The sequence below is a fragment of the Tachyglossus aculeatus genome, chromosome 13 (genome assembly GCF_015852505.1).
Source record: "Tachyglossus aculeatus isolate mTacAcu1 chromosome 13, mTacAcu1.pri, whole genome shotgun sequence".
NCBI classification, from domain to species: domain Eukaryota; kingdom Metazoa; phylum Chordata; class Mammalia; order Monotremata; family Tachyglossidae; genus Tachyglossus; species Tachyglossus aculeatus.
This window is the reverse complement of record NC_052078.1, coordinates 24,436,104-24,449,217: the sequence shown is the minus strand read 5'-3', so window position 1 is coordinate 24,449,217 and position 13,114 is coordinate 24,436,104. Positions and strand designations below refer to the sequence as shown.

General features: G+C 47.9%; 1 protein-coding gene across 3 annotated transcripts in view; it reads right to left on the bottom strand.

Moving 5' to 3' along the window:
• PTER (phosphotriesterase related) overlaps window positions 1-13,114 on the bottom strand; it is a 68,653-nt gene that overhangs the window by 4,238 nt on the left and 51,301 nt on the right. For all 3 annotated transcript variants that reach the window (XM_038755799.1, XM_038755797.1, XM_038755798.1), the window contains one exon: window positions 9,571-9,711. In XM_038755799.1, coding sequence (XP_038611727.1) covers window positions 9,571-9,711 — 141 coding nt within the window. The remainder of the gene's footprint in view (window positions 1-9,570; window positions 9,712-13,114) is intronic.

The following is a 13,114-nucleotide window of genomic DNA, read 5'->3' as shown; positions in this document are numbered from 1 at the left end:
AGGGGGCAAGGTGGCAAGGTGAGGAGTTTTTGTTTGATGCGGAGGCGGACGGGTACCCGCTGGAGTTTTCTGAGGAGTGGGGTGACATGTCCTGAACGTTTTTGTAGAAAAACGGATCCAGGCAGCAGAGTGAAGAAGCATGGCCCGGAGTTGGGAGAGGCAGGAGGCTGATGCAGTAATCCAGGCAGGGTAAGATGAGCGATTGTATTAACGTGTAGCGGTTTGGATGGAGAGGAAAGGGGGGATTTTAGCCATGTTGTGAAGGTGGGACCGACAGGATTTAGAGACGGATCTGATATGTGGGTGGAACGAGAGAGAGGAGTCAAGGATAACGCCACGTTTATGGGCTTGTGAGGCAGGAAGGATGGTGGTGCTGTCTACAGTGATGGAAAAGGCAGGGCAAGGATGGATGGGAAGATAAGGAGTTCTGTTTTGGACATTCATTCATTCATTCAATCATATTTATTGAGCGCTTACTGTGTGCAGAGCACTGGACTAAGCGCTTGGGAAGTACAAGTTGGCAACATATAGAGACGGTCCCGACCCGACAACGGGCTCACAGTCTAGAAGGGGGAGACAGACAACAAAACGGAACATGTGGACGGGTGTCAAGTCGTCAGAACAAATAGAATTAAAGCTAAATGCACATCATTAAAAAAAGAAATGGAATAGTAAATATGTACAAGTAAAACAGAGTGATAAATCTGGACAAAGATCTATACAGGTGCTGTGGGGAGGGGAAGGAGTAGGACGGGGAGGAGGAGAGGAAAGAGGGGGCTCAGTCGGGGAAGGTCTCCTGGAGGAGGTGAGCTCTCAGTAGGGCTTTGAAGGGAGGAAGAGGGCTAGCTTGGCGGATGTGTGGAGGGAGGGCATTCCGGGCTGGGGAGAGGACGCGGGCCAGGGGTCGACGGCGGGATGGGAGAGAACGAGGTACAGTGAGGAGGTTAGTGGCAGAGGAGCAGAGGGGGCGGGCTGGGCTGGAGAAGGAGAGAAGACCTCCTTCTTGCCAAATCCAACGACCTCTATTCCATCCTAATCCTCCCCGACCGCTCAGCTGCTTTTGACCCTGTCGACCTCCCCCTTCTCCTGGAAACATTATCCAACCTCAGCTTCCCTAACATTGTCCTCCCCTGGGTCTCCTCCTAGCTCTCTGGCCACTGATTCTCAGTCTCCTTCGCGGTCTCCTCCTCTGCCTCCCACCCCCTAACTGTGGGGGTCCCTCAAGGTTCAGTTCTATTCTCCATCTACACCGACTCCCTTGAAGAACTCTTTCACTCCCGTGGCTTCAACTAGGACCTCTACCCGGATGATTCCCCAAATCTACGTCTCCAGCCCTGATCTCTTCCCTCTCTGCAGCTTCACATTTCCTCCTACCTTCAAGACATCTCTACTTGGACGTCCCGCTGACATTAAAAACTTAACACGGCCAAAACAGAATTACTTTTCTTTCCTCCCCCCTGCCTTTCCCATCACTGTAATGATAATAATAATAATAATAATGATAATAATGATGGCATTTATTAAGCGCTTACTACGTGCAAAGCACTGTTCTAAGCGCTGGGGAGGTTACAAGGTGATCAGATTGTCCCACAGGGGGCTCACAGTCTTCACCCCCATTTTACAGATGAGGTCACTGAGGCACAGAGAAGTGAAGTGAGTTGCCCAAAGTCACACAGCTGACAATTGGCGGAGCCAGGATTTGAACCCATGACCTCCGACTCCAAAGCCCGGGCTCTTTCCACTGAGCCACGAAAACCAGCATCCTTCCTGTCTCACAAATCTGTCACCTTGGGGTTATCTTTGACTCTGCTCTCTCATTCAACCTTTACAACATTGCTAAAAGACACCCCTTCCCCTCCATCCAAACTGCCTCCACATTAATGCATTCAATCGTATTTACTGAGCGCTTACTGTGTGCAGAGCACTGTACTAAGCGCTTGGGAGGTACAAGTTGGCAACATATAGAGGCGGTCCCGACCCGACAACAGGCTCCCAGTCTAGAAGGGGGAGACAGACAACAAAACAAAACATGTGGAGGGGTGTCAAGTCATCAGAACAAATAGAATTAAAGCTACATGCACATCATTAACAAAAGAAATAGAATAGTAAATATGTACAAGTAAAATAAATAGAGTGTTAAGTCTGTACAAACATGTATACAGGTACTTATTAATCTAATCACTTTTCCTATGCCGCCTTGATTACTCTGTCGACCTCCCCCCAACCTCCTGTCCCTCCCCACTCCAGTCCATATTTCACTCTGCTGCCTGGATCGTTTTCCTACAAAAACGTGCAGTCCAGCTTTCCCCACTCCTCAAGAACCTCCAGTTGCTGCCCATCCACGTCCGCGTCGAACAAAATCTCCTCACCATCGGCTTTAAAGCCCTCAATCACCTTGCCCTCTCATCTCACAATGCTCGTCTCGTACAGCAACCCAGCCCGAACACTTCACTCCTCTAAAGCCAACCAAGTGTCCCTCGATTTTGTCCATCTCACCGCTTGCCTATTGCCCACATCCTGCCTCTGGTCTGGAATGCCCTCCCTGGACATATCCGACTTTCCCCTCCTTCAAAGGCTTTTTGAAAGCACGTCTCCTCCGAAAGACCTTCCATTCACTCATTTACTCATTCAGTCGTATTTATTGAGCGCTTACTGTGTGCAGACCACCGGACTAAGCGCTTGGGAGGGTACAACACAACAATAAACAGATGCATTCCCTGCCCACAGCGAGCTTACAGTCTGGGGGAGGCAAACATTAATAAAAATAAATAAATTACAGGTTTGTATATCACTTACAGAAGTGTACATAAATGAGGCCTTCCCTAAGCCCTCCTTTCCTCTTTTCCCACTCCTGTTTCTAACTTGCTCCCTTCATTCACCGCTCCAACCCCAGCCCCACAGCACTGATGAACATATCTGTAATTTATTAATTTATATTAATGCTTGTCTTCCCCTCCAGACTATAAGCTCGTTGTGGGCAGGGAATGTTTCTATTATATTGTTGGGTTGTACTCTCCAGAGCTCAGTACAGTGCCCTATACACAGTAAGCGCTCAATAAACACAGTTGCGTGGCTCAGTGGAAAGAGCCGGGGCTTGGGAGTCAGAGGTCATGGGTTCGAATCCTGGCTCTGCCACATGTCTGCTGTGTGACCTTGGGCAAGGCACTTAACTTCTCTGAGCCTCAGTGACCTCATCTGTAAAATGGGGATGAAGATCGTGAGCCCCACGTGGGGCGAACTGATCACCTTGTATCCCCCCCAGCGCTTGGAATGGTGCTTTGCACATAGTAAGCGCTTAACAAATGCCATCATCATCATCATCATTATTATTATTATTCATCGATTGACCGGGTTTTAAATTCAAAATATTCTCATCCCAGACCCGCTTCTAGGCAGTCATTATTTTCCTCTTGGCCCCTCTTCCGCAATTCAAAGTCAAAGAGAGTTCTGCATGTCAAAGAGGGGCAGAAGATTGAAGAATCAGGCTGTGTTTAGCATAAATAAGAGAAATTGTTCATTAAAGCAAAGAAAGTGGAAAACGCTCTGAAAGCCGGGCATTATCTCTGGATGCAGCGGGGGACGGGAAACTATAGATCGGAGAGAGAAAATCTTATCTTACCTCCTTCCCTTCCCCACAGCACCTGTGTATATATGTATATATATATATATATATATATATATATATATATATATATATATATATACACACACATATATATATATATATGTTTGTACATATTTATTTCTCTATTTATTTATTTATTTTACTTGTACATATCTATTCTATTTATTTTATTTTGTTAGTATGTTTGGTTTTGTTCTCTGTCTCCTCCTTTTAGACTGTGAGCCCACTGTTGGGTAGGGACTGTCTCTATATGTTGCCAACTTGTACTTCCCAAGTGCTTAGTACAGTGCTCTGCACACAGTAAGCGCTCAATAAATATGATTGATTGATTGATTGATTGATTGTGGGACAGTGAGTAATCTGAGAGGACGCTGCCATTATTATTTAGGGGTATTATTTAGGGGAGGGTGTGAAGAGCCTGAGAAACTGGTCCCCTGTACCACGTCCTGATGCTTCCCCTCACAGGCCTGCAGAAATAACGGACGTCCTTTAAATCATTTATAGTTCCGGACTGAACAAACAGTTCTGAGCGAAGCTCCAAAGTGATCTGCCTGGTGATGACGGAGTTCTTTTTCGGTGGCTACCTTGGGGACGTGCTGACCTAGAGGGTGGCAGGGGTGACACCGCTTCGTGCTTTGGGTGACGGGGCTCCGGCGGGGCCAAGGAGACCGCCGGGATCTGGGGGGCCAGGGGGCCAGTTTTGCATTCAGTCGGTCTCTGATACACTGTGCTTAGCACCGGATCAGGCCCTTCATTCATTTGTTCGGTCATTCAATCGTATTTGTGGAGCGCCTACTCTGTGCAAGGCACTGTACTAAGCGCTTGAAGGGAAAAGAACGATACATTCACTAGCCAAACCCTCAGGTGCTGTATCAGTGGAGAGGACCTGGGTCTCAATGCCCGAGAATCTGGGATAATAATAATAATGAGGGTATTTGTTAAGCGCTTATTATGTGCCAAGCACTGTTCTAAGCACTGGGGGCGATATGGGGTAATAATAATAATGATAATAATAATGATAGTAATAATGGCATTTGTTAAGCGCTTACTATGTGCAGAGCACTGTTCTAAGCGCTGGGGGGGGTACAAGGTGATCAAGTTGTTCCACGTGGGGCTCACACTTTCAATCCCCATTTTCCAGATGAGGTGACTGCGGCACAGAGAAGTGAAGTGAATTGCCCAAGGTCCCACTGTAGACAAGCGGCGGAGTCGGAATTAGAACCCACGCCCCCTGACTCTCAAGCCCGTGCTCTTTTAATAATAATAATGTTGGTATATGTTAAGCACTTACTATGTGCCACGCACTGTTCTAAGCACTGGGGGAGATACAGGTTAATCAGGTTGTCCCACGTGGGGCTCGCACTTTTAATCCCCATTTTCCAGATGAGGTAACTGAGGCACAGAAGTGAAGTGACTTCCCCAAGGTCACCCAGCAGACAAGCGGCAGAGCCGGAATTGGAACCCACACCCTCTGACTCCCAAGACCGTTCTCTTTTAATAATAATAATAATAATAATAATAATAATAATATATGTTAAGCGCTTACTACTCGCCAAGCACTGTTCTAAGCACTGGGGGAGATACGGGGTAATCAGGTTGTCCCACGTGGGGCTCGCACTTTTAATCCTCATTTTTCAGATGAGGTAACTGAGGCACAGAAGTGAAGTGACTTGCCCAAGGTCACCCAGCAGACAAGCGGCGGAGCCGGGATTAGAACCCACGTCCTCTGACTCCCAAGCCTGGGCTCTTTTCCAGGAAGCCACGCTGCCTGTTTGTGACTTTGGGTAAGTCACTTAACTTCTCTCTGCTCAGTTTCCTCAACTGGAAAATGGGGAATAAATGCCCAGTCTCCCTTGGACCGTGAGCACTGTAGGGACACAACCACTTGTATCTACCCCAGCGCTTAGTACAGCGTTTGGCACATAGTAAGCGCTTAACAATTCTTATTATTACCCTCACCTCAATCCCTCCCCGGGGTTCTTCAGACTGGGTGGGGAGGTGGGATAAGAGGAGGGAAGGAACCAGCGCAGAGAAGCAGCGTGGCTCAGTGGAAAGAGCCCGGGCTTTCGAGTTAGAGGTCATGGGTTCGAATCCTCGCTCTGCCAATTGTCAGCTGGGTGACTTTGGGCAAATCACTTCACTTCTCTGGGCCTCAGTTACCTCATCTGGAAAATGGGGATGAAGACTGTGAGCCCCCCTGTGGGACCACCTGATCACCTTGTCACCTCCCCAGCGCTTAGAACAGTGCTTTGCACATAGTAAGTGCTTAATAAATGCCATCAAAAAAAAAAAACAGGGCCTGAAGAGGAGGGGGCCAGAGGAACACTCCAGGGGAGACTGAGTCCCGATCACCTGGATGCTCTTCGGAAACCCCAGGCTATTTGGGTGGCACCCCGTGGCCTCGATGATGTAACTCTGGTGCTCCTGGGATATCCCTGGACGCTACCCTTTATCTGCCTCCATTTCTATGATATCCAGAACACTTGACAGAGTTATGGGTTGGACGAAGATGGAGGAGAGTTAGATCCCTTTCTCTACTGGGAAGCAGCGTGACTCAGTGGAAAGAACACGGGTTTGGGAGTCAGAGGTCGTGGGTTCGAACCCTGGCTCCACCACATGTCTGCTGTGTGACCTTGGGCAAGTCACTTCTCTGAGCCTCAGTTACCTCATCTGTAAAATGGGGATTAAGACTGTGAGCCCCACGTGGGACAACCTGTTCACCTTGTATCCCCCCAGCGCTTAGAACAGTGCTTCACACATAGTAAGCGCTTAACAAATGCCATTATTATTATCATGATCTTAACAAATGCCATTATTATTATTATTACTGTGCCCAAGCTATTATTATTACCCCTCTGGCAGGACACAGGGGAGCAGGTTTAGATTTTCAGAGGACACACTTAACATCCGCTGCAATACGTTGCTTTTCTATTCATTATGCCATCATTATTCTATTAATATCTCTGAATACCAAAAACCGCTCCTACGCCCAACAAGGAACTATCCATTGTCCCTGGCACTCAGACAGATTCTGTCCTCTCGCTTCACATCCAAATTTTCCAGTCCCGGACAGCCTGCCCTTTTAAAGTCAGGAAAATTCCAGGTCCTATGACCCTCTCTGGCGGTTATTTGCAAAGAAATGTTGCCCTGGTTCAGTGGGGAAGGCATTACGGGACTACGGGGGTCTCTCCAGCCGCACCCCCGCTGAATGTTAAAATCTCCCATCGCATTCAAAATGATGAAACTTTGTCACTACGGACAAGGAGTTCTGACACGGCCCAGGACTTCAGGGAGAAGCCATTTTGCTCTACAGGAAGAGCGGCCTGTGGCCGACTAAGACGACTCTGGGTGGATTTCGACCGCGCTAATTTAGACGAGAGCCCCATGCAGGATGTGAGAAGGCCCAAGGGACCGGTCACCCTCTTCGGGGATGGCCCTCGGGGGTGGCAGCCAGGCTGGGCACTAACAAACCCAACCTAGAACTGGGAATTGAGCACTTTGGAAGTCGACTTTCCTCCGCCCCTTCGAGTTGGGGCGTCAGGCTGAGACCATCTCTAGTTGTCGGCTTTCTCGTCGGTGAAACAGGGAATACGAGATCCAGATTTCCGGTGGAGATATTTCTATCCCCCCTTCTAGACAGTAAGCCCGTTGTTGGGTAGGGACCGTCTCTATATGTTACCGACTTGGACTTCCCAAGCGCTTAGTACAGTGCTCTGCACACAGTAAGCACTCGATAAATACGACAATGAATGAATGAATATTTGTGGAGAACTCAAAAATGAGAATGAGGGGTCTCGGGAGCCTAAAAGTTTGCAAAGAATGATAAAATAGAGGAGGAGAACTTGGAAATGTTTATCTGAAAATAAACTATTCAGATAAACTGGTTTGGGGAGTCAATCAGTACCTTATTCTGTTCCTACAGAAATGGAAAAAATGCTTAATTCATGACATTTCCGTGGGAATTAAGGTCTCCTTTTAGGGCCAAACGTCTTTCTAGGTAACTTCTGCGAAGGGAGCAGGCACAGCAAAGTTACCATCAGGAGGGAGACAATTCTGCAGATGAAACTAAACACGGTATGGCAATTATAGAGAGACAAATCGTTGGTGTTTTGCAAATAAATCTCGAGAGTCATCTAACTGTGAAAAGCCAGAGATATAATAAGATTTGAAAAATGGAGCAGAAGATTGAAAGCAAGTGAGAAGATTTCTAGGATTACAAACCAAGGGCATGAAAACACCGAATCCTCCGAGTTCTCCGGCTTCAGGTCTTTGGGGGTCAGGACGGACCGACCTCAGAGACTCACGGGGGAGCTGAGAGGCTGACTATATCTGGAACTCAGCTCACCAAGATTTTTAAACTCTTCGAGAGAAGCAACTCAAATCAGCACACCCTCACCCTCTCTCTATAATCGCCTTACCGTGTTTAGTTTCATCTGTAGAGTTGTCTCCCTCCTGATAATAACAATAATAATGGCATTTATTAAGCGCTTTCTATGCGCAAAGCACTGTTCTAAGTGCTGGGGAGGTTACAAGGTGATCAGGTGGTCCCACGTGGGGCTCACAGTCTTCACCCCCATTTTACAGGTGAGGGAACTGAGGTTCAGAGAAGTTAAGTGACTTGCCCAAAGTCACACAGCTGACAATTGGCGGAGCCGGGATTTGAACCCATGACCTCTGACTCCCAAGCCCGGGCTTTTCCGTGGAGCCACTCTGCTTCTTATAATTGACAAGCGTATAATTGTAAGCATTTAATTGTCAAGCGTCGCTGGCAAAGACCCCATCCGCTATCAAGGCAACCTCTCCCTGGGTTTCGGTGCTGCGGAAATACGCTACGGTCACCCTGGCTATAAATGAGTCCGGCAAGTACTTTTCACGATGCTCTGCTCCCCTGCCCACTTACTTATTTGTTGAACTCTGGGCGAAAGCAGGAACTCCACAGCCCAGGAAGAGAGCGCGCGAGTGGCCCTGTGCAAACCACTAGAGTCCGAATCAATTCTTTGGTTCAGACTCTTGGAAGTCTCAGGATCGAGGCTCACGCTCCGTTTGGACGGGAGACACTGTCATCGACCCCCTGAGGTAGCTGAAATTGGCCTTCTATTGGCCTGAAAGATCTCCTGGCCTGTCTCCCTCCACAGACCCGATTTCTATCAGGGGGAACATGGAGGCAAGCCCGGGCCCGATGTGTTGGCCGTCACAGCCTGGTGGACCTTCAGCTGAAAGATGAGACTGAAAAGCGAGGCCTTCGGGATTTCTGAAGCGGTGGGAAAAAATTCACTCCTTTCGGAAGGCAGGCTGTCAGAAGGCAAAGACCGTTTCGTCTTCGTTTACGGCGCGGATCGGTACGAGGATCACCTGGCAGACCTGCTATGGTTCTGAATTCCCAACATAATAATAACAATAATAATGATAGCATTTATTAAGCGCTTACTATGTGCAAAGCACTGTTCTAGACTGGGAGCCCACTGTTGGGAAGGGACCGTCTCTATCGGTTGCCAACTTGTACTTCCCAAGCGTTTAGTACAGTACTCTGCACACAGTAAGCGCTCAATAAATACGATTGATTGATTGATTGTTCTAAGCGCTGGGGAAGTTACAGAGTGATCAGGTTGTCCCACAGTCTTAATCCCCATTTTACAGATGAGGTAACTGAGGCCCAGAGAAGTGAAGTGACTTGCCCAAAGTCACACAGCTGCCAATTGGCAGAGCTGGGATTTGAACCTCTGACTCCAAAGCCCGTGCTCTTTCCACTGAGCCACGCTGCTTCGTGAGTCATTTCCCCCAGACACAGCGCAGGGAAATTTCTTCCTGGGATCCACATGGATTGGGGTGCACGCCACTTGGCGCAGGTAGTCATCTCGTGGTGGCAGCGAACAAATACGCCAGTAAAAGCAATAAATAGCGCGGTAATTTTTAATGATTTAACGATACCCGGGAGATCGGTTTACCTTCTGATCCTTTTGTTGTCATCTGGCATGTCAACCTCTGGGTTGAATTGGTAATGAAGCAGGTCTGTTCCAAAAAGGTCATACTCTAAGTAACATCCAAGCTGAGCGAATTCCAACAGTTTCTTTTTATCGAGAAGAGTCCTGAAGGCAAGGAGACAACTAGATTAGCAAGAGCCTATTTTGACATTCACGAAACCTGGGCTGTGCCGGGCCTCCGGTTTAATCTGTCAAAAACTCCGGCGAACTTCGAGGCAGTGGCCCGAGACTTTCCGTCCAGACCTCAGACGGCAACACCTGAGAGAGGAAAGAATTCGTTCAGTCGGAGCATTGCCCAGTCAAAAGGAAAGCGGGCCAAGAAATAATGGCCAGCTGGAGGGTGGCCAAGGTGGGCTCGCAGACCAGACAGGAAGGATCTGACGGAAGCCGGGACGGAGCAGAGGAGGGAGGCAGCAAAGAAATAAAGTCAGCGTCATTAGGGACTTTCGGCACAGGGAAATTCAGTGAGTTGGGAAGAAAAATAATTAGTCCCTTCTAGGCTGGGGAACGAAGGTGAGAAAACGTCTAAGAATTCAGCAGCTCCTGGTGGGGTCGGGAACAGAGTCCCGTGCTTGGAGCTGCTCTGATATCCTGAGATTCCACAGCACAGGAGCCACAAAGTACGACTGCATTTCTACAGATTTCAGGGTAGAATTCTGCTTTTAAAAGGGCAAACGAACCTCCAGAGGCATTTCTAACAAGCCACGGAGAATCACTTTGCCATCAAGGAGAACCAACGGGTCACAATTTCTCAATGCTGAAAAGATGGATTCGTCTTTCTTCCTTCCAACTTGGCGGCAGACTACCCCCCGGAGGGGATTCAGAGGGGGTCTGGGGGACAATTTGCTCATGAAAAGTTAGTTAGGGATTCAGAGGGGGCAACTGGGGAGAAAAGGTGAAAGCCAAGCAACCGATTGAGATCTTTAGCTTAGAATTTTTCGAGGGAGATGTTATGAAGCACGGGTTTGGGAGTCAGGAGAACGAGATCCTAACCCCGGCTCTGTTGCTGGTCTGTTGTGTGACCTTGGACAAGCCACTTACCCCTCTGGATCTGTTTCCTCGTCTGTGAAATGGTAATACCTCTACCTCTTGGCTTCTGCAATCGATCCAACTGTTTCGTACCTCTCTCAAAATATAGCGCTGTTTTTGGTAGGCCCATAATAAATACCATCTTATTATTTGATGGATTTCCCCGTCTGATATTAGCTTCTGGGGCAGGCAGGCAGGCAAATCGACACCCAGAAAAGATGTTTCAAACTGCTAAAACAGATCAATCTTTTAAAAAAATTGATGGTATTTACTGAACGCTTACTGTGTGCAAGAGCACCGTACTAAGTGCTTGGGAGAGTATAACAGAGTATGTAGATAGGATCCCCGTCCTCGAGGAGTTTATAGATGCCGGCTAACCGTCAGCATCCTCCTGACAATTCTGAAAGGACCTAGCAGCGTAGGACTGAAACTCACGGTGAGACAGAGTAAACCATTGTTAGGTTGTCAGCTGTAATGGAGAACGGATCACTGCCTGGGAATTATAGACCACTGTGTCGCACTTCAGCTTCAGGCAAATAAGCTGACTCTATAATTAAGTTTCAGATCAATGAGCCCTTAGAAAATACAAACCGTTGGGGGAAAGACGACAGAGTTTCTGAAAGGGAAATCTTGTCCTGGGATTCTCTGGAGGAGTCAACAAACATGTGGACGGAGGGCAAACAAATCGGCACGATAAATATTGATTTTCAAAAGACCTTAGAAGATGTTCGGTAGCGAAGATTTGTCAAACCGCTGAGTAATCATGGGATGGGAGGGGATTGTAATGATAATGATAATGTTTGTTAAATGCCGTCTGTGTGACAAGCACTGTACTAAGCACTGGGGTCGAGATAGGATAATTAGGTTGGACACAGTCTTTGTCCTGCATGGGGCTCACAGTCTAAGTAGGAGGGAGAACAGTAGTGAATCCCCATTTTAAAGATGGGGAAACCGAGGCACAGAGGAGTTAAATGATGTTCCCAAGGTCACAATACGGGCAAGTGGCAGAGCTGGGATTAGAACCTAGGTCCTCTGACTCCGAGACCAGGGCTCTTTCCACCAGGGCATGCTGCTTCCCAACAGGAAACGCTCGGTTATGGGTAGAAAAGTAGCCGCAGGTGAGGCAAGAACCATTTTAGTCAAACATCTTCATAAATGATGCGGAGGAGACAGTGCCGAATGAACGCTCCCAATTTCAAATGCCACTAACCTTTATCGCGTTTCACACGTGATAACGCAGAGTCGTTTCCTTGCCCAAAATGAGCTTACAGTGTATAGGGGGAGACAGATATTAATAGAAATAAATAGAAGATTGAGCGCTTACTCTGTGCAGAACACTGTACTGAGTGCTTGAAAGAGTACAGTACAACAGAGTTGGTAGACACATTCCCTATCCACCAGAAGCCTACATTTTAGACTGTAAACTTGTCTAAACATTCTAAACTGAGGGAGACAGACATAAAAGACATAAGAAGCAGCGTGGCTAAGTGGAAACAGCCGGGCTTTGGAGTCAAAGGACACAGGTTCAAATCCCGGCTCCACCAATTGTCAGCTGTGTGACTTTGGGCAAGTCACTTAACTTCTCTGTGCCTCAGTTCCCTCATCTGGATAATGGGGATGAAGACCGTGAGCCCCCCCGTGGGCGGATCACCTTGTAACCTCCCCAGTGCTTAGAACAGTAAGCGCTTAATAAATGCCATCATTTTTATTATTATTATTATTACAAAAATCAATTGAAGATAGGTACAGAAGTGCTGGGGGACCGAGGGCGGGTTGAATAGAGGACACAAATCAAAGAGCAAGGACGACGCGGAAGGGAGAGGAAGCAGGAGAAATGAGGCCATAGCTGGGAAAGGCTTCTCGGAGATGTGTTTTTAATAAGGCTTTGAAGCCGGGGGGAATGATTGTTTGCCTGATACGAAGAGGGAGGGAATTCCACATCAGAAGCAGGACGTGGGTGAGGGGATCGGCTCCACGATAGATGAGACAGTGAGTAGGTTGGTAGAGGAGTGAAGGTAAGGAATTTCTATTTGATGCGGAGTTTGGTGGGCAACCACCGGGTGGGAAAACATGGCCTGAATGGTTTCTTAGAAAAAGGATCCAGGCAGCAGAACGAAGTATGGACTACGATGGGGAGAAACAAGAGGCTGGGAAATCAGCAAGGAGGCTGATGCTGTAATAAAGGCGGGATAGGGTAACTGCTTGGATAAACGGGGCAGCACTTTGGATGGAGAGGAAAGGGTGGAGTTTAGCGATGTTACGAAGTTGAACCGGTAGGTTTTGGTGACTGATTTAATATGTGCATTGAATGAGAGAGATGAGAAGAGGATAACATGTAGGTTAAAGTCTTGTGGGATAGGGAGGGTGGTGGTGAGGTCTACAGTGATGGGAAGGTCAAGGGGAGGACAGGGTTTGGGTGGCAAGATGAGGAGTTCTGTTTCGGACGTTTTACGTTCCGAAGTGTTAGTAGAGAGGGCAG